Genomic DNA, 26,866 nt, shown 5'->3' with positions numbered 1-26,866 from the left:
TGGTTTAATTTTATTTCAATAATTCGCTTGCGCGTATGGGTCTTTGAGCAGTGGGGGGAAACCAGAGGACCCGGAGAAAACCCACGAGGTTGGACAGGCGACCCTGCTCCTTGTCACAGACAACCAGGGATTCGAAACCACGCCAGTTGACTCAATGACAGGTTTCATGATTCTGCCGAGTTCAAAATTAGAGATGGAAAATGGGTGAAATCAAGTCCCAAAAACTGGCTGGTACAGGTCAACAAGAAATCTTACAGTTCAGCTAATTTCATGTTCGGGTTGTCCATAAAGCTGTCAAAACAGTAAAAAGATGCGTATATTTTGTAGCCTCCACCAGCTTGAATCACCTGTTGAACTCTCCTCTCCATTTTCAGTTTTATTAGTATAATATTTCCACGAATAATGGAATTGGTCTAAAGTTCTAAAATAACCAATCTACAGGCTTATATTTTAGATACAATGTAGTACAAACATCCTTTAATCTTTGGTATGTTAAAATGATCGATAAACTTTTATACTACCGCTACCATTACTCCCAGTTATATAAGTAAAAATCGGATGGTAACGACTCATTAGAGTGTTCACTGGCTTCTACAAAGTGAAACAAGGGCCATAACCCTAGAAGTAATTAACGGAAATTGTTGAAACTCAATATGATTCTTTTATTATTCTAAACATTGCATATAAATTTCATGCGATCGGATGATAACTTTTGCCATTAGACTCTCCACACGGAATTGTTGAAATGCGATTGGCATCTTCTGTGTACTAATTTAATACAAATTGATTGATGACTTTTGTGATTAGAGCATTCACAAGGTTCAACAAAGTGGAACAAGGGCCATAACACTAACAGTAATTAACGGAAATTGTTGCAATAAAATAGGCTTCTTTGTCTCACCAATGTAAACAACATAATAATATAAATTTCAAAATGATATAAATATAGTCTGTAGAGTTTGCACAGCAATTATGGACCTACAGAGTCGAAGAAAATATACCACAACATTATAAAAAATTATCAAAATAGGTGCACCTCTCTGCTACGTTTGTAACAAACAATCTGTGAACATCTGAAACACATTACCCTCAAAGCTTAGACCTGAATACTGACTGACAAAATCACAATGCTATACTATGATATGCCTGTTTTTCTTTTCTGTTGTTTTGGGGTTGATTTTTTATTTTCAACAAAGCAAACAATTATATTTTTTTCAGCTGATTTATAGTTATTATAAGAAGAGGTAAGCCATAGTAACAAATAACAAAGAAAAATAATAAATTATTAGCAATAACTTATAACAAAAATTATGTACAGGGATTTATGAAAATAGATTATATAACAAACAAACCAAAATAAACATAAGAATAAAAGAATCATTAAATTAACATTATCACTAAAATACTGATCTAACAATATTTACTTGCCACAAATAGTCTCGATCTGGCTATATTAGAATAGTACAGACAATAAGCAAGTTACAGGTATTATATATACCTTATTACATTGTGACCTCATTATTTCTCAAGAAAGGTTGTATCGATTTTGATAAAAATAATTATAGATAAATTTCACATATTGCAAAAAATATTTAAGCTAGAATAAAAAACTTAGATGCATAAAAAAAAACCCGAATGAAGTATATAATGCCTTAAGGTGTAGCTTTAATAGGAAACACAATGGACATATTCATAAAATGTGTTCCCCTTATTATGACAACCCAAAAATCAACAGAACTTTATTACCTATACTGTACAACTTCTGTGTAATATCATGACATTACAAAGGGATTTGATATAATCATTCCAGTTTACACCTGATAAATGTATCCTCATATAGTATATTTAATTGGTAAGGAATAGTACAGACACAAACCACTAAAAAATGTTGCCAGATAAAGAAGATAGGTTGCCAGGCAATGAAACAAACGCCCAGAGTAGTCAAGTCGTCCGGGCACTAAATCTGATAACGAGCAATTAAATAATTATCAGAAATCATTAGAATTTGTCTCATGATCTTAAACACTGTGTATAAATTTATATTAACTTTAGTCACCTAGCGCTTCCTCAAGACTTCTCAAGTAATCAAGGGCCACAACTCTGGCAGTAATTATCAAAAATCAATAGGCTTCTTCGTTACATAACCTCAAACACTGTGTATAAATTTAAAGTCAATCAGATATTAACTTTAGCCTCTTAGTAGAGTGTCACAATATTTTTCTAAGTGACCAAGGGCCATAACCCTGGCAGTAATTATTGGAAATCATTGATAATCAATGGGATTCTTCGTCTCATGACCTTAAACACTGTGTATAAATTTAAAGTCAATCAGATATTCACTTAAACCTCTAGAACATCCGGAAGTAATTATCAGAAATCACCGAAAATCAATAGGCTTCTTCGTCCCATGACCTTAAAGGGGAAGACCAACAATTTTCAACATGGTTTCCATAAATCTTAAATATATATTCATATATCATCTCTGTAAAACAAGCAAAAATGTTTTTGTAAGCGAGAAATTAATTTTTATTTAAACTGGGGTTTAACGTCCACTTGACACAAACTAGGTCATTTCGGGACTAACACATGGTTTAATTTTACTTCAATAATTCGCTTGCGCGTAGGGGTCTTTAGCAGTGGGAGGAAACCGGAGGACCCGGAGAAAACCCACGAGGTTGGACAGGCGACCCTCCTCCTTGCCACGTACAACCGGGGATTCGAAACCACGCCAGTTGACTCAATGACAGACTTTATGGTACAGCGCGCACGTGCTAACCATTCAGCCACCCAACCCCCCTGACATATAATATAGTGTATTACGGCACATAATGTCAAGGTGAACGACTTTTCCTTTTTATTCTTTCATTTCCTCTTAAGAATGGCTGTGCTCGAATGTGTATACGGCATTAATGTAGACCCATAGAAGAGATATCTTATATTCCAATAAATTGGTGTCTGACGTTGACATACTTTGGAAATTTATATATTTATTTGAATATATATATGTGCCGTTGAAATAAAAAACATTCAAGCAAACGAAATATTTCTAACTTTCTGGGTGTCAAACAAACCATGTGATGTAAACAATTAGCCCTATGACGTGAATTGGTCCACAAGGATTTATAAATTAAACGTTAAAAAAAAACATAATTCCATATTTATAATATTCAAATAAAGGGTACCATTGGTCGGATTCTCATCCAAACGACAATGAGTGAACAAAATACGGCAGCAAACTTATGCCAAATCTGTATTCTTACTATATGCTTATAAAAACTTTTTTGCTTGTGTTATAGAGAGGGTTATTTATCAATATATATCTAAGATTTATGGAAACCTTGTTGAAAATAGTTGGTCTTCCCCTTTAAACACTGTGTATAAATTTGAAGTCAATCGGATATTAACATAGCCTCTAGAGCGTCCACAATTGCTTGTGGACGCCAGACCGACAACAATGTGGATGTATAATAAAGTTGAGAAGAAAGAGAACTAAAATCCTACAGCAAAATCTGTATTTTAATAAGACTGATATAATATTATAAAGGATTATCTTTTTATTAAGACATTCACATAAGATTTATTTATGATAAAACAACACAGTAGATTAATAATGTTACATAATTATAAATTAAACAATAGACTAGATTTAAACAAGAACATATCAATTATCTGATCCTTATGTACCGGTCCTGTCTTCATTAGCCTGGTTGGTGCAGAAAAGTAGAACCTTAATATGGTTTCCAATTTAATATTTTAAAAATAAAAGTTGACTACAGATATGACAATAATTACAAATAAATTGGTTCAAAATGAGACGAAAAAAGTCATTATATTTGTATTAATATATTGATATTTCGTTACAGTATCCATTTAATACTAATCTGGAATTCTTATATACATAAAAAAAAATATTTGCAGAATCCTCCAAAACTCATTTTAAAAAATTTAATATAATTTTCAGTTTAACGTGAGGGTAGCTATGGACAGTTCTGTAATAAACACAGCTGAAAGGATTTCTAAATTCGAATATGGAATGTACTGCAATAAAAAAAAATACAAACAAGTTGTTGGCAAACAAGATACGCCCACATTTTGCAAGAGATGGACAGAGAATATGATAAGAGATAGGTTGCCAGGCAACGAAACATACGCCCACAGCAGCTGGGCCACAGCAATATACAACTTCATTTCAATGTGGGCATATAAAAAGCGATAAGGGGCCATAATCCAGGAAGTTATGGTCCGTAAAGCACGAATATTAAAAGAAACCGAGACCTTTGGGATCTAAACATACATTTTAAGTTTCATCAAAATCCAATAAAAATTGTGACATCTAGCGAGTCTACAACCTTGGTAATACATTTAACACTTTTGCATAAGGGGGAGTGGCAAATTTGACGGGCAAATTCGGTCTGATTTTTACGAAATTCAAACACAACTGTCATTATGGTGTAACACGATTTTTCATACAATCTGGGGCCATAATTTAGGAAGTTATGGTCCGATATATGCGAATATCGAAAGGAACCAAGATCTTTTGCACACAAGGAGTGGCTATTTTATTGAGCAGTTTCAGTCTGATTTTCACAAAATTCGAACACAACCATCATTATAGGTTTACGGTGATATAGTTGAAAGTTGTGTAAATCAAATAAGCTAACAAGCGGTTGCCTTGCCATGCAGAGAACAAGCTAAAAAAAAAAAGTCAACCGTGAGGCTGATGTCCCCCGCCGAAATCCCAAAATAAATAGATGACACATTTTAATTTATCGCACATCTTTTTTTTAAAAAGTATCAAGCAATCAAACTGATTATCAACTATACACTGTTTCATCACTCTCCATCAGATAGAATCAAAGTTATCTTGCCCTAAAGCATTGACCAATGAAATTGCTTAACTCTGCTCAGCTTTAGCTCAAAATGTTAATCATTGAACTCAGTCAAGACATTCACCTAATGAACATCTACATCAAGTTTAAACATTCTACCTCAATTAAAAGCAGAGTTGTTATGTTCCAAAGTCTTGACCAATCAAATTGCTTATCTCTCCTTAGCCTAAGCAGAAAATTCTCATCATCGAACTTAGTCAAGGTAATGATATAATGAATCTATATTCAGACTAGTTTCATCACTCTCATTTAATTATAACCAAAGTTATCATGCCCAAAAGAATCAACCAATCAGATTGCTTATCTCCGCTTACCGTAAACAGACAGTGTTTATCATCGAACTAGATCAAGGCATACACCTAATGAACGCCTACACTAAGTTTGAACATTCTACCTCAATTAGAAGAAGAGTTACTGTGTTCCAAAGTCTTGGCCAATCAAATTGCTTATCACTCTGCTTACTCTGAGCAGAAAGTGCTCATTATCGAACTTAGTCAAGATATTGATGTGATAAAACTATACACCAGGTGTCCTCACTCTCACTAAATTAGAACTAAAGTTATCGTTTCCCAAAGCATCAACCAATCAAATTGCTTATCTCTGCTTACCCTAAGCAGAAAATTCTCATCTTCGAACACCTTCAAGACATTGACCTAATAAACACCTACACCAAGTTTGAACATTCTACCTCAATTAGAAGGAGAGTTATTCTGTTCCAAAATCTCGGCCAATCAAATTTCTTATCACTCTGCTTACCCTGAGCAGAAAATGCTCATTATCGAACTTAGTCAAGGTATTGATGTAATAGAACTATACACCAAGTTTCATCACTCTCACTTAATTACAATTAAAGTTATCATGTCCCAAAGCATCAACCAATCAATTATTGTTTATCTCTGCTTACCCTAAGCAGAAAGTGCTCATCTTTGAACTCCATCAAAGTATTGACCTAATAAACACCTACACCAAGTTTGAACATTCTAGCTCAATTAGAAGGAGAGTTATTGTGTCCCAAAAAGTGTGATGGACAGACAGACAGACGGATGGACAGACGGACGAACCCATTTTTATAGCCCCTGCTTTCTTCTAAAGACGGGGGACAAAAAAAGTGATTTTTGGTACAACCTGGGACCATAATCCTGGAAGTTAAGGTCCAATATGCAGGAATATTGAAAGGATCCAAAATCTCTGGGATATAAACATATAATTTAAGTTTTTTCAAAATCAGATAAAAATTCTGACCTCTAGAGGACCCACAACATATACTTTTACACTATTTGCATAAAAGGAGCAGCCATTTTGTTGGGCAGCTTCGTTTAAATTTTTACGAAATTCAAACTCAACCATCACTATGGTGTAGCGGTGATACATTTAAACAGTTTTGAAAATCGGATAAAAATTGTGATCCCTAGAGTGTAAACAAACTAAAATCGTGATTGTGATATAAACATATATTTTAAGTTTCATCAAAATCAGATAAAGATTGTGACCTCTAGAGGGTCCACAACCTTTGTATTACATACTTTTACACTACAGTAAACCTCGCATAAGTCAGAATCATAGAAGTCGGATCCTCGCTCAGCTCTGATAAAATCGTATGGACCCTTTGATCCTGAAAGTTTTTCTTATTAAATTTCTGTGCATAAGTCGGATTTCCCAAGTCGGATCTTTGCTCAACTCGGATCAAAATGTTCAGTCCATTTGATCTAATTCCGGCTTTTTTCCTTTGCCTAAGTCGGATCGGCAGTATGTTCAGAATGTCACTGTCAGGTTCTTCACGATGGTCTAAAACGCGGCTAGGTATTCCATGCACAGAGCCCCAAAATACTTTCCTCTATCATTTTGACTTAAATCAGCCTATTTGACGTGACATAATAATAGAATTTTCCCAGAAAATTTCGGACATTTTTCAAAGATGGCGACAAAACGGAAGTTATCTACTCGCACCAAAATGGAAGTTATCTACTCGCACATACGAACAAAAGCTTGAAATGTGCCTTTGACTCAATTATTATCCGGCTCTTGCAGTTTATTTCTAATCGAGCTAAGATTGAATTTCGGTCTTCAGCTAACTCAGATCTTTGCTTAACTCAGATAAAATTGGTCAGTCCACTTAGATCCGACTTACGCGAAGTTTACTGTATTTGCATAAAAGGAGCAGCCATTTTGTGAGGCAGTTTCGCTCCGATTTTCATGAAATTCGAACTTAACTGTCATTAGGGTGTAACACTGATAAATTTAAAGCTTTTTAAAATAGGATAAAAATTGAAACCTATAGCGGGTCCACAAGCTAAAAAGGCGATTTTTCATACAATCAGGAGCCATAATCCAGGAAGCAACAGTCTAATACGCAGGTATATAGAAAGTAACCAAGATCTTTGGGATATAAACATATGTTTTAAGTTTCATCAAAATCGGATAAAAATTGTGACCTCTAGAGGGTCCACAACCTTGGTATTACATAATTTTACACTATTTGCGTATGGGGAGCTGCCATTTTGTCGGGCAGTTTTCAACTCAACTGTTATTATGGTGTAACAGGGACATATTTGAAATCTTTTTTAAATTGGATAAAAACTGTGACCTCTAAAGGGTCCACAAGCTAAAAATGTGATTTTTCGTACAATCAGGGGCCATAATCCAGGAATTTACAGTCTGATATGCGCCTATATCGAAAGGAATTGAGATCTTTTGAGATATAAACATATGTTTTAAGTTCCATCAAAATCGGATAAAAATTGTGACCCCTAGAGGGTCCATACTCCACAACCTTGGTTTAACATGCTTTTACACTATTAGCGTACAGGGAGCGGCCATTTTGACTTGTCCAGCAATTTCGGTCCGATTTTCACCAAATTCCAACCCAACTGTCATTATGGTATAACAGTGATTTGAAATCTTTTTAAAAGTGGATAAAAATTATGACGTCCAGAGGGTACACAAACTAAAATCAGGGGCATTAATCCAGGAATTTACACTCTGATGTGTGCAAATATCAAAAAGTACCAGCATCTTTGGGTTATAAACATACATTTTTAGCTCCATAACAATCTAATAAAATTGTGACCACATGAAAATGTGGGCGTATAATAAGCTGGTTAAAGCCTCTGATTGTCATTTGAGGGATTGTTAATCCCTGCAATGTGCAATATTGTGGAATTTGAATCTCAATAGGAATATCCGTCCAAAAAGGGTTCAATTCCATCCACTATTTATATTACATTTACAAAGATGTGATGAATTTAAAAATTTGCAACATTCAGTGTTCCCTGAAGAAGATAAAACTGGATATAATGGTCAGAACAGAAGCAAACCAAAACGACAAAAAATGTGGTCAAAATCTATCTAAATATATATCACTACATTCTTTTTGGTACATGTAAATATTGACTATCCCAGTTCCTTGAAGAAAATGAGAAAAAAGTGATAATTATATTTATATTAACTTGTACATCCCTGAACAGACTGAAACTGCTTTTCCTTAGACCGCCCAAGATATATGAATAACTTTCCATATTATAGGAACATCAGGTTCGGATCCAGAGGGGGCGTTTGGGGGGTCGACCCCCCCCCCCCTGCTCAGCTATATAAATTTTTTTGTAAATCAACACATTTTATGAGAAAAGTTTCTTGGCCGTGTGCTTTATCCTTTATCGTCAGATGTGGGACAGGATGGGCAGTCAAAGCACGAGATAATGATATAGACATTATGTGATATCACAATTAATGCTTTGCATCCTTGAAATTGAATCACAATGTCATTGTATTAATTCATAATAAAAATTGACGTCTGTTTAAATATAGGTTGCCAGGCAACAAAACATACGCCCATAGCAGCTAAATCGTCTGAGCAGTCGACAAGGATTGTCGCATATTTATTCTTTTGTAGGTAATTAGGGGAATTTAATAGACAATTTCATACAGATGACATTATAATTTTTGGCGTTCAAAAGGTTCTAAATATAGGTTGCCAGTCAACAAAACATATGCCCACAGCAGCTAAATTGTCTGAGCGGTCGACAAGAGTTGTCACAAATTTATTCTTTTGTAGGTAATTAGGGGAATTTAATAGACAATTTCATACAGATGACATTATAATTTTCGTTGTTTGAGGGTTCACAAGGTTCTTAAAACTAAAACAAGGGCCATAACTCTGGAAATAGTCTAGAGAAATTGTTGGTTTACTAAAATAATGCATATGAATTTCATACAGATCGGACATATAACTTTTGTCGCTTGAACGTTCACAAGATTCAACAAAGTAAAACAAGGGCCATAACTCTAGAAGTAATTGACAGAAATTGCTGACATCCAATAGGCTTCTTTATTTCACTAATTTAAATGATGCATATGAATTTCATACAGATTAGGTGATAACTTTTGTCGTTCAAGCGTTCACAAGATTCAACAAAGTGAAACAAGGGCCATAACTCTAGCTGTAATTAACGGGAATTTGCTGAAACTCAATAGGCTTGTTAGTGTTACTAATTTTAACGATACATATAAATTCAATACAGATCATATAATAACTTTTGTCATTAGAGCATTCACAAGGTACAACAAAGTTAAACAAGGGCTATAACTCACGGTGTAATTAACAGAAATTGCTGAATTTCAATAGGCTTCTTCGTTGCACTAATTTAAATGATGCATATCAATTTCAAACAAATCGCATGATAACTGTTGTCATTAGAGCGTTCACAAGATTCAATAAAGTGAAACAAGGGCCATAACTCTAGATGTAATAAACGGAAATTGCTGAAATTCAATAGGATTCTTTGTTTTACTAATTTAAATGATGCATATAAATTTCATACAGATCGTTTGATAACTTTTGTTCTTAGAGTGTTAACAAGGTGCAACAAAGTGAAACAAGGGCCATAACTCCAGAAGAAATTAACGGAAGTTATTGAAATTAAATAGGCTTCTTCATCTCACTAATGCAAACAACATATATCAATTTCAAAACAATCAGATGATAAATGTAGTCTGTAGAGTGTTCACAAGAAATTGTGGACGATGGACCGACAGACAGACGGACGGGGGCGCGGCAATATACGATCACATTTCCATGTGGGAGTATAAAATGCTCAATGTGTATGTATATACGCCAAAATGACGATAGAGGCCATATGGGGGTGGGTGGGGGGGGAGAGATACATTTTCTCAGGAACCTGGCAAACAACCTCCTGCAAAAATTCCTGGATCTGCCCCTGAACATTTTGCGTGCACCACAGCTAAGCACATGACGGAGCAGTCTAAGGAGCCCTAGTTTCCCCTTTAACTTAAGAAACATTTTTTATTTCTCTGGTTTCCTACCACTGCTAAAGACCCTGACGCGCAAGCGAATTATTGAAATAAACATTAAACCATATGTTAGTCCTGAAATGACCTCTCTCTCTGACCAATTTTCACAGTAGATATTATTTTTACATTGATCACCCATGAAGCAAAGGCCCATGCTATTTTTAGTCTTTCCCTCTCCAATTTTGCATGGTGATTTTTGTGTAGAATCGAAGAAATGGGCTTGAATATACATTTTCTGAAAAGTTTTGGTGAATATTCATGATTTTGAGGCAGAAGGATAAGACAGTTAAGAGGTTGGTTAGGTTGAAATTAGGACGGACAGTTGCATGTTTACTTGCAATTGTATGCTACTCTTAGATTGTGTTTTCGATTCTGAACATATACCCTCTTTTGAGCAAGAGGTTGCCACATTGGGGGAAAAATTATAGACAGTTAAAGAGACGAGAATTAACATTAAAGTCAATGGGAAATCAATGGTGATCTGTTGCCATATCGCTGGGTTCATAAAGGGAAATAACTATTTAGAAAACTATCACAATACATACTTCAGAAAATCAGGAGCTCTAGATATGACATGTTCAAATTCAATGTAAGACAGCATACCATCATCATCTAAATCTGCTTCTTCTAAAACCTATAAACATCCAAATATTCTGTACAATAACTTATCACTAAATAATATTTAGTAAATATAATTAACACATAAAAATCATTCAAGAGTCTAGGCATTGATTCTCAAAATGTTAAATCTCTTAAAATGTATTGTAAAATAAAATCACAACTTAAGTACTATCCACTCATACTAACCAGTGATTTTAAACCCGAGAATACTACAGGCTGATATAGTGGTCCAACATCGGGATTATCATAGTAACTTCAATTTAACTCAATTCGTATTTTGTCAAAACTTGTTCAAAATAATGTATGCATAAACAATAGTTCAGATGTCACAAATTAGATATTTATCCATAAAACAGTAATATCTGATTACTGCTGAATACCTTAACCCAACATCGATGTTAGACAACAAACTCAGTTTACTTTAGAAGGATATGTGTTGTTTGCTACTCAATAGAGAAATTTGACAGATTTGGATCACATGAAAAACTAAGTGCAGATAATGATGACATTCTATGTGTTTTAGTCTTTTGACTTGACTTTAATTTTAATGATGTTTCTTACATACCTTATCAACAACAAATGCGACTTCTTCAGCAGTTAATTCATCCTGAGTTAAACTTGTTAAAGTTTTCTCTAGATCAGGTCTACTTAAATAATTATCACCATCAAAATCTACAAACAAAAATATTCTGATCTTTTAACCCCAGACTTAAAATAGATATTACGTCACCTTTTGATGTTTTTAACCAGTTTATAGGAGAATGTACGCTTTTCTTAAACAGCCATCTATTATTTATAAAACTGTCTATTATTTTCAATGAATAATGGACAGTTTTATAAATAACACAACTGTTTAAGAAAAGCATATATTATTGCCAATAATAGACACTTATCTGAAAAATGAACATGTATTTTGGGATAATTTATTCTCTGAAAAAATTAAATTACAGTACATCTTATTACTTTAAAACTTAAAGGGCACATATGATGGACGACATTACTTTTTGGTACGTATAGCCAATGGTTACTATATCCACTTTACGTCTTACGACAAGTTTACACCAATCTGATTAAAATTAATTTGGCTATCTTCACTCAAAGTCGCAAAAAGAGAACTCCGGTAAAAACGATTTAGCCAATTATTGAAAACACTCTTAATCCCCTCAGATGCCAGTGACGTCACAGTGACATAATGCATCTTCAGAATGTTTATTCCTTAATTACCTATATACAGAGAGAGAGAGAGAGAGAGAAATGGGGTTTAACGTCCACTCGACACAAACTAGGTCATTTCGGGACTAACACATGGTTCAATTTTATTTCAATAATTCGCTTGTCACGTACAACCGGGGAATCGAAACCCCGCCAGTTGACTCAATAACAGACCGTATGATACAGCGCACGCACATGCTAACCATTCGGCCATCCCCCCCCCCCCCCCCCCGAGTAAAAGAGTACAGGAGTAAAAAGATGTGCTAATGCAAAATGTATCATAGAAGTCAAACATTATTGAAACGCGATTTGTAATCGACGATCCGTTTTCAGAGTAGCCAACTGTTTCTCGTTTTCTTGTAGCCATCGTACAGCGCCTTTCTTTTTGCATGTGGATTTGGTCATTACTCCGAAATAGACCTTTAACATGAGATACGAAAAAACAACTCAATATACGTTAGAATTAACGGTACAAATAAATTTTGTTGGTAACCATCTAAATCGAATAACAGATTGAGAAGGGTCATCTAACTATCTTTGTGTATTAATAATAATATGGCAAGTGTAGTGTTGTTAATATCTGTCATTAATCAATCCGACTAAAGTTGTACAGACATGGGGTCATAAATTAATTTACACCTCGATGTGGGATTAAGAATGCTGATTAGGTAATTATCTTTTTTACGCCGGCTAGATCAAAGACATTTAGGTGGAACTTGTACGTAAAACCCCACGAACGAACGAAAAAAGGTACGGGGGAACTTTTCTACAAACATTTCTCCACACGAAAACTTATCGTAGAATCGTACACTTGTTAATTGTATAAAATAATGAAGTTTTACTCATCAGTTGTTTATAATTATTATTTACCCAATAATCAATTGGCTTTGTTCACCGATGTTTTTGTAATAAAGTAGCCTTGTATTATTTCTTGATCGGCATTTTAACAACATTGAATTGACTTCATATGAAATCTGAATATATATTATTCGATGGATAAACGGTTGTGATAAGATTAGATTTTAATGTCTAACATCGTTTAACTTCTTTATAATAAAGGTATTTTGCAATTACATTGACAGTTTAATCACTCAACAAACGGCATCAGGAACTCTGCGTATGATCACTGGATTTGATATTCAAGTCCATGAATGCCATGCAATTTTCGTGCCAAAATTTAACCTCAGTTACTACGCCCGTAGTATGCATGGGACCATACATGTTAATAAGATTCCCCTTTTTGATTGGCTGAGAAATGAGAGCTATCTATTGTTATGCATAGTCATCGGAAAATTCCATATTCGCTGTGAATTTCAAATGGAGTTACGATAAAAGTTGTTCTTTGTGTGTAGAAATAGTTATCATTATTATATATAGCTAATAATAAATATATCGACAAATGACTGGCACCATTTGTATGTCTGTACTTACAGGGAATAGTTTGGGATATCAAGTATTACAGGGTTATCCAAATTACCGGTAAATGTGCTAATTGCTTGGGTCGTCTTCATTTGTCATGTGGCCTAATTAAACAATGGCACCTTAATTGGATCTATGGCATGATACAGCATTTTAAATTCACTCTAAAATATTCCAATCACAAATGTCTAATCTATAACAATGCAAGACGATAATTCAGTGATTATGATTACACACTTGTCAACTGGTGGTGTGTATAGACAGTGATATATTGTACAGACTGTAATATATTGTATAGATAATGTATATATTATGTGCAGTCACCAGAAAATGCAGAATTCACATTGTCAAATGGATTCGCGGAAAATCACGGAATCGTCCTAAAATTAAATTTATTCTGTGTAAAAATCATGAAATTTTATAAAATAAGCCATTTACAATGAATTTGAAAATGAAAACTCACATAGTCCAAGTCCGAACAGACGAAGCAAGTTCTTAACAAACTCAACTGGGTCAAGTAAGAATGCCAAAACATTTCATGAATAAAGGAGCAGTCAAGTGGTAAAAGTGAAATATCCAAAGAAAATATTTTAATCTCATCTAAATCAAACTTGTCTTTTACAATTCCTACAAAAACTATCAAAGTAGCAGTAGGTAAGTTTCCTGTCTCTCGAGTTGAGAGTACATGCAGATCATGAATATTCTTAGAGGTCATGACATCGATGTCTCACTTTTGAAAGCCTTTCATTGGCTTAAACTCAGAATGAGGAATTGAGTTGTCGTCTGCTAAAAAGGTGAGAAGATCAATCTCCATCACACAAATAACGGCTGAAAATCGAGCTAAACAATTTCAAAACTATTTTATGAAGATGGCAGTATTATGTTTTGTAAATTTTGTTCACACAGCGTGTACTATAAGCAAATTAATACGGTTCATCAGGATCATATTGAATCAAAGAAACATCGATCGGCCATGATGAATTCAGTCAATCAATGATACCCAGGTCTTTCTACTGTGAAATGGAAAAAAATGGACTAAAATCTGAAATGGAATTTGCCCATATCTGAAGCGGAAAATCATTATCCCTACCAGCCAATCAACCGGATTAAGGTCGTAATTGAAAAATTGAAAAGCATTTTGGCGTGTCAGATACTTAAACGTTAATAGCCGAATTAATTTTAATCAGATTGGTGTGAACTTGCTGTAAAGTGGATATAGTAACCATTGGCTATACGTACACGCAATTTAGAACTTTCATCTTATGTGGTCTTTAAACATATCTGCCTATTGCAGGTCTTTCTTGAGGCCTGAAATGTTTTCTAAATTATTAATTAGACATTAATTAACTGATCCAGTAGACGTGGTACAAGGGTTAATCAGCGAACTGGATGTATGAGATGTGTTGTTGACATTTGGGAAAGTATGACGAGGGAAAATGTGTAGGGAGTGAAGTGCTGTAAAGGGATAGTTAGATGTATTATGAATGGTTAGAGTGGCTGTGGTGTTACGGTGAAATACTATGCCGCCACCGTAACACCACAGCTTTATGATTTGTTAGACAGGAGTGATGTAATGGGTGTCAACAACTGGGTATGCTGGTACCGTCGCAACGCAGCCGTGAAATATATATTGTGGGGGGGGAAGGGCGGAAACGGAAAAATATACAATGTTGACAGTATGTGCCAGGCATGAGGCTGCGCAGACCGAGCGGGAGCTCGATAGGGGGTGTGTGGGAGGGTCACCCTCATAAAAATTTTTTTTTTTAAATTTCAGTTTTCTGTAAGCAGTGAAAACACTATTTTGGTATTGTTTGCGGGGTTAAACCTAAAAATCACATTAATACACCTATTGCACGATATTGTGAAACTAGCTGACGAAGACAGCTCGGGCGGCGATTGTTCGACTCGGGGCTGCTCTGTCAGTATCTAACAAACGCATTTAGTTGGCGTACAACTTTTAAAAACCGAATGTCAGTATGAAATTTCTCACATAATTGGTTATCGCAAAAACAGAGTAAACTGAAAGCGAGTAATCTCGACTCAAACCTATAGTCTATAGCCTACTTACTACACTCGTCACTAGGCTTCCTATATTATTGTTTGTGGACGGTTTACTACTCAGTGATAAGCCTGCGCCGCAAAAAGAGGTCTCGCCTTTTATTATTAGTATAATGACTTCCTCATGTGCGGCAGGTTAGTTTGCTTCTAAAAACACTGTTTTCCGTTCCAAAAAATACAAAAGTAATTTTCTACCAGATGACCATGGTTCTTTTCACCGAGACTAGATAATTTCTCTCGGTGTAAGGATATAGCTATGGATAAGTTCATACAAGGTCAATAAATCCGCGGTCACTTCGGGTCACACTGTTGAGAAAATAAACCGATGGGTTTGTTTAGTAGCAAATCGAGCGTGAATCAACTGAGTTTGTACTGAAAAATTTCTGAGTGATATGTATGAACTGTCTTCACACATTCGGTTTATAATTAGCGATACACAGGTACAGTGGCAAGTGTTGTACTTCACAGACTGTTTACCTCCGAACTACCTCCGCACGAAATCCCCGATTTGGGTACTTGTTAAAAGAAAAAGAAATAGTACCTGTGCGCATGCCAGTAAAAAAAAAACTAAGAGTTCGCGCATAAAAATGCCCGAACGTACCAGGCGCCAGGTCATCCAGGCCATAATCAACTCTCGATGGCATCAGATTTCTCCAATATTAAATAGATTAGAATGATTCAGTCACATTTTAATTTAATTTAAAAATGGAGGAGCGAGACTTAGCTTCGACCAACCAGTACGGTGGTTGCAATTATTGCACACATCTTGTCAAACCTTCAAAGGCTAATATCTTCGCTCGCCACAAAGTAGTTGGAATGAAATCTTAAAATTATTCATTTTACATTATCTATTTTCGAACTATTATAGCAAGAATGGCTAGCACTTTATCTAAATCTTACATAATGTATCTTTATTAGTTACCGAAATGTCACATGACCAAATGCTGATTTCACATGAAGAATTCCACTTAAATCTACCCGTTATACATGTATGTCACAGTACATTTAATAGTATGTTCAGCACTTGATCGATGATGCATTTTTATACGCCCACATTTTCTTTGTGGACACTCTACAGGTCACAACTTGAAATATATAGGTTTATATCCAGGGCCAGAGGTTGCAGTGGATCAATTTCGAGTTGCGTAAAAATACGCAGACATTCCAAAATTTTGTGTTTTTGCCCTCTACATCTGCGTGACTTAGAGCCTCTCAAAATAGTCAATATAGAAGCATGTAAAGTCGTTTTGTGAACAACCCTATTTTAAGCGTCCTTATTTCATTGATATGCCTACTGTATTTAGTCTAATGACGACTGGAGGTTAACAGCATGTCTATGGTTGACGGCACAGTCATTTCAATCTTTCACTTCGACAGGACGTAAAGAGAAAACTATCGCTATGAAAGCCAACATTTGATTGGCTGAATGTAAACAGTATATCGTGTTCTAGCCAATCCCAAGTCTTGTATGAAATGCGCTTTATTGCCTCCAATAGGATACTTACGTAGGCTTACTGCCATGAACTTATGAATGAAATAAGAGGAAATATAAAAAAACTAGAGACTACGTGCAGTAGGTGTGTAAATGCCGGGTGAAGCACATAAATTGTACAAACTACGACATAGAATAATCTAATTATTCTCACGTCGGGGAAATTTTCTGCATGTAATTTACACAGTCCCTCAATATCTGCGTTTATTTTGAAAAAAATGTGTGAAATACGTGGATTTTTGCGTGACTGCGACCTCTGTCCAGGGCTGTCGGTAATTATTCACAGATGATTAGCAGCACTGCTAATCAAAAAGTCCAATTTTGCCAAATTTCATTAGCAAATTTAAAAATTGATTAGCAGTTTTTCAGTTTCAACATAAAACACCTAAATAACAAGATTATTTTAATTTTAATTTATAGCAAATGATTAGATTTCATTCTTAAGAATTTTAGCACTGCTACGGGTAGCTGTGAACATTTCTGAATTTAATTTTTGGTTGGGCCATATGCCTGAAGCCAATTCTTGGCAGTGGCTTCCGAAGTCCCACTCATTTTAATTCTTATTTCTTCGTTAGAAAACAATTTCCTCTGCTTTTTATCGTGTGTTACTTTTTTTGTTCAATCGGATGCACACAGTATTTTACGAATAATCTCGATTAACTAGACGCATGTGATATAAACAATAATATTTTACGGGAATTCTTACTTTGATTTCTCATTTTACAATACGTTTACACATATTTATTTTTTATATTTTATTTACAATACGTGGGGGATACACAGAATTTTTTTTTTTTCAAATTGAATACTGATATAATTACTCGAAATTTACATGTCTCGCAACGTGAGCGGTACTACTACTACTTGATTCCCTATTTTCGGTTTAATAGTCCCAATTCATAGAGTTATGTTCCTGTATTATATAGTATAATGAATTGAGTCTGGGTAGTTCAAGAAGAAAATGTCACACGGAGAATTCAGTTTTGTTTATAAAATTTATTTGATATTTTATATACATTGAAAGTGTTGAGAAATGTGGATAAATCTTCGTGTCAAAATCTAAAATGACAGGCATGTTTAATGATTCGCAGTTACTGCCAATCAAAAATGTTAGATTTTAATTTTTGATTAGCAACCGACATGTCGACATGTCGCAAGAGAGAGAGAGAGAGAGAGAGAGAGTTTAACGGGCACTCGACACAAACTAGGTTATTTCAGGACTAACATATCGTTTGATTTTTTATTTCAATAATTCGCTTGCACATAGGGGTCTTAAGGCTTTAGCAGTGGGAGGAAACCAGAGGACCCGGAGAAAACCCACGAGGTTGGACTAGCGACCCTACTCCTTGTCACGTACAACTGGCTAAGTTTGATAATAACCTCAGACTTAACCTTATGAAAGTCATAAAAATAATTGGAGGCTTTTTATATATTCCATCAAATAGCAAGATCTGATCTCACATGACAACTAGTGTCATGAGCTCAAGACAGTAACTCATGAATAAGTACATCCAGCAGAAAGCTTTTAGTTTTGTTTATCTGCAGTTGATCATAATTTTTAAAAAAAAACATTCTGTTTTATTTAATAAGTAATTCATGGAGATCAATAATAATTGATCAATCTCATTTTAGTGGTAATATTCAAGTAAATCTTTTTGAACAATATAAAATTATTCCAACTATTCCCCTATATATATCATTCAATTCAAGGTATTTATTAAATACTGTTGATACTAACCGTATATTCTGAAGCCATAGGCAGTTTTAATATCTCTTGGAGCAGCTTCACTAAACACAGAAAACATGTCCAGAAAATCATCAAAAGACATGTTACCACTTCCATCTTCAGAAAATACTTCACAGACTCGAGTCTTAAATGGATTCTCCTAGACATGAGAGAATATGGGATTTCAGTCAAAGAATACTTATTATAAGGTAAGAATCAAATCACTGTTTTTAGAGAATAAGTATGTCTTAATTTTATTATCCCAAATAATCCTTTGAATTACTAAAACACATATTCCTTAAGAAATGGTTAAAAGCATTATCAGCTCTTTGGCAACTGCTACATCTACTATGATAAAGTGCTAGTTATCTTTTGCTTTGTTCAGGTTTCTACATTGGGTGAGAATATATAAACTGGGTCATTGTCTCCATGGTGTTAATACAACTGTATCAATCAAGTCACCACAAGATTGCTCTGTAACTATTGCTCAGCTTATACAATTCCTATTAAAAAGCTTAATACATGCACCTTTCAATGATGTATAATAATACTAGCTTTAATAGAAGAAACCAGACAATGTATCAACTATTTTGAATTCCATTAGTCAGATAGCTACCAGTGAAAACAATTGTCCATAATTGCTATCTAAATGTAGTAAGGGTTTGGTATCACTGCTTTGGGATTACGAATTATAAAACAAGCGGTTGCTATGCAAGATACGCCCACATTTTGCAAGAGATGGACAGAGATGGACCATGATCTTCGGGTTATAAACATGCATTTCAAGTTTCATCAAAATCGTGACTCTAGAGTGTCCACAAGCTAAAAACGTGATTTTTCGTACAATCAGGGGTAATAATCCATAAAGTTTCGATCCGATACATGCCAATATCGAAAGCAAACAAGATCTTTTGGAGATAAACCTATATTTCAAGTTTCGTCAAAATCGGACAAGAATTATGATCTGTAGAGTGTCCATAAACAAATTGTGGACGGACTGGGGCAACGACAATATATGTCCACATAAAAATGTGTCAAATTTCATTCTGTGAAACTTTTTTTGTGAGCAATTACTCACATACATTGTATAGTTCATGACACTAGTCAAAATCGAGGCATAATAATAAGTGTTAAATAAAACAGCCCTATACAATCACAATTATCAAAATCCATTAATTGACGGAAGACTATATAAATGTTTATAAAGATGTCCTACCATTTATTTGTTGAGAGTAAAAGCCTGCATTGCGTATTTCTGCAAACCGAGACTACATGGTTGGGTTTGCTTGAAACTGTAATAGTTTTTGCAAAGAAAAATCATGTAGATGTAACCGAGCTATTTTTGAATAACTATCCTCGTTTGACTTTGCCTCAGCTTATTTGCCTTGCCTTCAATCTATTTTTGAATGGACTCCCACAGTGTTGAAGTGGCACTTTCCCATCTGTATTCTGAGGAGAGCATTCCTTCACTTCTGGTCATTTTACTCAATGCAAGGTATCTAACCTACACATAATGTAAATACTTACATATAATTCTGCCATGCCTTCTATCACATCAACTGGCATTTTGATTTTACGACTTTCATCACCTGTCATATTAAAAGGAATCAGATCTGGTGCCAACTCCTGATATCTTTTAAACACTCTGAAAGTAAAAATACAGAGAGGCCCATGTAGTATTATGATTACCTAGTTAGTCCTTACAAAATGTCAGTATTATAATATGATACTGCAAGTAACTATTTAAAGGAGCCAAGTCTTTAACTCAATATCACCCACAGACTTCGATATTGCAAACACAAAATGAAAATTTTAAAATTAGCACATGAATCGCGCGTCAGAATGCTTTCGAGCGCCATTTGTATGATGAAGCGACTCGGTGAACGAAGCTAAACGTATCCAATATAGGAGAATGCTACCAGTGTAGACTGGAATAACAAAATGCCGAAGACTGACATTCAATTCGGACTCCCGGCATATTTCGCGTAACTCATTAGAAATTACAGTAAAAACAGAAACGATTTTATGTAAATCAGTTTATATTTATATTACATTATTATATGCGTTGCAACCTTATTGGCAAATGGTGTCCATTCTAGGGGCTAAAGAATAGCGATTTAGCTCCTTTAAAACAAGCAAGACACTAAGGCGGATTCCTACACAATAAGCTGGGGGGTTGGGTGGGCGAATGGTTAACATGGGCACGTTCGATCAGAAAGTGTGTTATTGAGTCAAGCAGCGTGGTTTCGATTCTCCACTTGTACCTGACAAGGAGTAGGATTGCAGGTCTCCTATGTAAAGTTTAGTAAACGGAATAACGGACTGTAGTATTACGTGACAGAGCTATCAGAATAACAGATTTACACGCTGTCCAACCTTCTATCAAACTTGAGGATCATGAAACGAAAGGACTATCAGGCCATAAATGGATTAGAATAAGTTCAATAACTGATGGGCAGAGTAAAGCACAAATATTATGAACTGAAGCGTTAGGCAGGAAGCTCAGTGTGTAGGAATCCGTCTTAGTGTCTTGCTATTCGAGTCTAAATACTCTCACCAGAAACTAAAAGGTTGATATTGATCGATTCGGCTGAAATTTGGTGTGAGACCATTATTTGCTAGTCCCCCTTAACAACCCCTGAAAATTTCACTTTTGCCAGCATGTAGGCTACACTGTAATGTAACTTTACCTGAGGATTTCTTTACGTGTGAAGAAGGTACAATCCTAGAAAAAAAAATATATTATATAAATAACTATCCACAACATTTTTCTTATCGTCGCTTTTCTCAAAACGACGTAACTTCAGATAGATCGATACAACCATTTATTAACTTGATTTTTAAGATCAAAGAGTGCAGTCTTGATTTCCAAATGGTGGCCTACATAAAAAATGGAGCTAATTTTCAAGACGAAGCTTATTTGGATACCAGTACCAGTACTACAGTCTAATGCCACAGTCCCTGTAGCATTTTTGCGGGGTACCAACATCGGTTACAGTGCTCAAATTTCCGGGTGGGAGTAGGACTGGGAATGATGAAACTGGAAAGACATTATAATCATTATTATTATGAATATTACAATCACAATATTTATTAATGATAATCTGAAAAGGGGGCAATTGCACTTTCGCACCTCTACCAGTTCCTGTGGTCATAAAGACTTGTAATTTTCAGGGGGTGTCCAGGGTGGCTAGCCATGACCTCACTCTAAATTTCATCCGAATCGAACGATAACTTTTCATTTTACCAACCTTGGTACGAGAGATACGTTCATGTGACAAACTCCATTTTGTTGGTTGACTATTTAGACTTGAATAACAAGACACTAAAATGACTAAGACGGATTTCGACACACTGCACTTCCTGCCTAACGCTGCAGTTCATAATAATAATAATATTAATAATAACTAGAACTGCGACGCAGTAATGACAGGTTTCACCGCTGCCACATTACTCTTGAACTGACATCACTTCCCTTATAGGCCGAATTCTCGGGGTGAAAATCTTGTCACCTTCACTCCTGCTAAACCGGTCTACAAATCGGACTACGAATAATCGTGCAATCAATATGTCAACAAAGTTCTCCAATAAAATTTGCCAATTTAATAGTTCAAGCTCGAAATAGGCTAGAAATCGATGACTTATTTCTTTATAGTGCAGAGCCATATTTGCGTAGATGTGAGTTGGATCCTGTGCAGCTATTTAAAATTTGGCCAATCAGCGATCGCGCTTGCGGGGTTGCGGTCAAAAATTCTGGGGTCAAGTGCCAGGTCATAGCATTTGTAAACAAAGCCATGTGCACGATTTACCTTGCAAATTGCTCGCGGTCGGGACGAACAGAGATTAAATGAACCCCAAAAACGTCCCATCCGTGTAGAGAAGTGGTATATGAGAGCCACAAAAGGTATTTTGATCACACTGACATAAAATGTGGCAGTCAGTCTGGTTTTTTCGACACTGATTAAGGATATTGGACCAGTCGATTTCAGTAGAAAAATGCCTTAATATCAAGGGAGATTACAGAGAATACAAGAAGGTCACTGCTTCTATAAGTGTAATTCTAATAAAATCATTCATTTTACATAACAAAATACTTAAAATCTGTCTAGCCTGCTGTCTTAATAATGATCATGGATAGGCTAGTGTATAGCTAAGATTAAGAATGAAAAAACATATTTTGAAATAGAGGTTGGGAACTTAAAAAGTTGCAGAAATATTAAGAATAAATGCTTAAATTATTTGAACTAGCTCAGAATTGTCAGGGAAAAGCCCATATGGACGAAATAAAATTTTGCATCTACAATGTATAAGCTTACAATAGATATATGAATTCAAATAACACATGACTGTAATTAAAAGCTGTCAAATTTCAGTCTCATATAGAACAAGCGGTTGCCATGCAAGATACGCCCACATTTTGCAAGAGATGGACAGAGAACAAGCTCAAAAAAAGAAGTGATTTTTTCGTACAATCAAGGGCCATAATTCAGGAAGTTATGATCCAATATGTGCGAATATATCGAAAGGAACCAAGATCTTTGGGTTATAAATATGTATTTCAAGTTTCATCAAAATCGGATCAAAATTGTGACCTCTATAGGGTCCACAACCTTGATAAACCATATTTTTAAGCTATTTGAGAACGAACGGCGGCCATTTTGTCTGTCAATTTTTGTCAGTCGACCCTAGGGTGTAACGGTGATATAATAATACGTTTTTTTATATCGGATAAAAATTATGACCTCTATAGGGTCCACAAGCTAAAAACGCGATTTTTCGTACAATCAGGGGCCATAATTCAGGAAGTTACGGGCCGATATGCGCGAATATCGAAAGGATCCAAGATCTTTGGGTTATAAACTTACATTTCAAGTTTCAACAAAATCGGATAAAAATTGTGACCTCTTTAGGGTCCACAACCTTGATATACCATATTGTTCGAACTCAGTCATCCTTAGGGTGTAACGGTGATATAATAATACAGGTTTTTAAATCGGATAAAAATTATGACTTCTACAGGGTACACAAGCTAAAAACGCGATTTTTCATCCTCAGTGTGTAACGGTGATATAATAATACGTTTTTTTAAATCGGATAAAAAATTATGACCTCTATAGGATCCACAAACTAAAAACGCAATTTTTCGTACAATCAGGGGCCATAATTCAGGAAGTTACGGTCCGATATGTGCGAATATCGAAAGGAACCAAGATCTTTGGGTTATAAACTTATATTTCAAGTTTCAACAAAATCGGATAAAAATTGTCCACAACCTTGATATACCATTTTCTTACGCTATTTTGTCTGTCAATTTTGGGCCAATTTTCACGAAATTCGAAATTCAGTCGTCCCTAGGGTGTAACGGTGATATTATAATACGTTTTTTTAAATCGGGTAAAAATTATGACTTCTATAGGGTCCACAAGCTAAAAACGTGATTTTTCGTACAATCAGGGGCCATAATTCAGGAAGTTACGGTCCGATATGCAGGAATATCGAAAGGAACCAAGATCTTTGGGTTATAAACTTACATTTCAAGTTTCAACAAAATCGGATAAAAATTGTGACCTCTATAGGGCACACAAGCTAAAAACGTGATTTTTGGTACAAACAGGGGCCATAATCCATGAAGTTTCGATCCGATACATGCCAATATCGAAAGCAGCCGAGATTTTTTTGGGATAAAGCTATATTTCAAGTTTCGTCAAAATCGGACAAGAATTGTGACCTGTAGAGAGTCCACAAACAAATTGTGGACGGACGGACGGACAGGGGCGACGACAATATACATCCACATGAAAATGTGGGCGTATAAAAATGGGTTTTGTCTGCAATTGCGAATGAACCAGATGGCACTCTCCCCCCATCAATATGAGGCTCACCTACGACATAGTGTACATGTAATCATCGATAAAAGTGCCAAACACACTTTCAATGTTCGAATCTTGCTTCTGATTAATAAATATTATCAAAACAGCAAAAGTGTTGTTGGTGCTTTAAATAAAATAATAAAAATGCTGTTTTTATTTCGCACTGGACTAAATTGTCCCTCTTTTGTGTGGCCTCAGCTCAAACATACTTGGATTTTTTCTTGCAAATTATACAGATCTCTGATAAAATTGACTTCTTTAACTCTGATTTAGTAGTATCAAGTACTGTACCATGATGTGATTCCTTTGGTGAGATTAATGAAGGAGTAGGGGTGAATGAGACACACTTTTAGTTTTTAAAGTTGTTGAAGTACTAAGCCTAGTAGTAGGGGTTATGGACATAAAGGCCCTAAACCAAAATGGCTCAAGTATTTGGTCATAACGGTCAAACATTTTGGTCATAACTACATAACGGCCAAAACATTAGGGTCATAATGGCCAAAAAGAACACTTGAATTTTGATATATTATGTATCAAATGATATCTATTAATATAAATATTGCATAATATAAATACCAATATTTCTTAATAGATAATATTTTCATATACATTTATTTAATACATAAATTTAAATACACTGTAGACATTTATACTTAATACACTGTATAACTATAACATACATAATTTACAAAAACATCTATTTAATATGGAGGGTGGGTGGCGAATGGTTTAACATGTACACATGAAATCATAAGGTCTGTCATTGCGTCAAGTGACATAGTTTCAATTCTCCGCTTGTACGTGACAAGGACTAGGGTCACTTGTTCAACCTTGTGGGTTTTCTCCGAGTCCCCCAGTTTCCTCCATCTGTTTCAGACCCTTACACGCTAGCGAATTATTTAAATAAAAAGGAACCATAGGTTGGACCCCAAAATGACCTACTTTCTGTAGTCTGGACATTAATGTTCAGCTCATGTTACTTTATCAGTGGGGTGTGAAGGACTTAATTAGGGATTATCAAAAACTTTGATTAATTAGTATCCCCTCTTTCGATTGAAACACAGCATGCAATGTTTTCTGGACTTATGGTCTGTAGCCTATATATGATGCACCTTTATAACATTTATTTATTACTTCTACTAGTTGGAATAGAAGTGGCCATATCTTGTTGAAGGTTTGGTGAAACCGTTTTTGAAATATTATGTTATGAGTGAATTGTTATTTTTGTCGAATGATTAATATACTAATATTCATTTGTTAAATAATGTTTGGTAAAATATATTATGACCAGATCACAGTAATAGTCTGTATGTGGTGACAGTTTTAGTTTCGGTTGGACTGAATGTAGACGCTGCCTTCTCACTCTTTTTTCTTTCTCGCATCTTTTAAATGTTTTGTTCCTAAAACATCTATAAAACATTGGGTGAAATCCAAAATCACTGCCGACTGTATCTTCAATATAATATCCTTCGTAATAAATCCATTTGTATCGAAAAATGCTGCAATTAGTATTAGTGCAATGGAATGGTCATTTCCATCCAATTGAAACCAGTCTATAGCTACCTCACGACATTTGGCTCACCTTGTGTTTGTAAAGGGTTCTGCACCTCCCTTATTTACTGTCTAAGTGAACAATACAAGTTAATTGTGCCTTTGTTGCCATTTCGTGTAGCTTCTACATGTATAACTGCAATGTGTTCCTCGTGAAGCCCGCCATTTTGTGTTTACTAACAACACACGCGAATGTAGACAATACCGTGATTGGTCGATTGTGGAAAAAACGATCACGTGACACAGCGAACAACGCTGAATTCTGCCCCGTGACCTCGCGCACTATGAATTTTACTATCAATAAATAGTCCAGATTTCAAAGAAGAATATCACCGAAGAACTATGAAATTTTTGGGAGAAAATTACAAAAACCGAAAATCTCTAATGAACTATACACTTACAAAATTTCTTCTAGACCGGATTTGTAGGAACGAAAATATTTTTGCAACGACAATTTGTGCCCATGGAATGCGGCCTATTACAATGAAAACGTTAAACAGATTTCCACATTTGCATTGCACATGTGCTTTAAAATGAAATGGGCACAGAATTAGCCAATAAATCCAGCAATATCAGTTCCATTTATTCAACGAAGATGACATCACTTCTATTTTCAACAAAATATTTAAATTGGATTATAGAAAAAAACACTCCAATTGTCCTTTGCATGACAGACATTTGATTAAAATTTGAACAGAATTAATCCGTTTATTGAAATGCA

At 35.1% G+C, this 26,866-nt stretch overlaps 1 protein-coding gene across 1 annotated transcript in view; it reads right to left on the bottom strand.

Moving 5' to 3' along the window:
* Positions 1 to 647: 647 nt before the first annotated feature.
* Positions 648 to 26,866, bottom strand: part of LOC126819236 (calcium and integrin-binding family member 3) — a 36,373-nt gene continuing 10,154 nt past the window's right edge. Inside the window, exons 2-7 of the mRNA XM_050547174.2 lie at positions 21,415 to 21,449; positions 20,252 to 20,369; positions 18,737 to 18,884; positions 11,383 to 11,489; positions 10,742 to 10,830; positions 648 to 4,038 (exon numbers count right to left, since the gene is read on the bottom strand). Coding sequence (XP_050403131.1) covers positions 4,017 to 4,038; positions 10,742 to 10,830; positions 11,383 to 11,489; positions 18,737 to 18,884; positions 20,252 to 20,369; positions 21,415 to 21,449 — 519 coding nt within the window. The 3' untranslated portion in view covers positions 648 to 4,016. The remainder of the gene's footprint in view (positions 4,039 to 10,741; positions 10,831 to 11,382; positions 11,490 to 18,736; positions 18,885 to 20,251; positions 20,370 to 21,414; positions 21,450 to 26,866) is intronic.

This window comes from Patella vulgata, chromosome 4 (assembly GCF_932274485.2).
Source record: "Patella vulgata chromosome 4, xgPatVulg1.2, whole genome shotgun sequence".
In the NCBI taxonomy this organism is placed as follows: Eukaryota; Metazoa; Mollusca; class Gastropoda; family Patellidae; genus Patella; species Patella vulgata.
The sequence above is the reverse complement of the archived record's forward strand: the minus strand, read 5'-3'. Positions and strand labels throughout refer to the sequence as shown.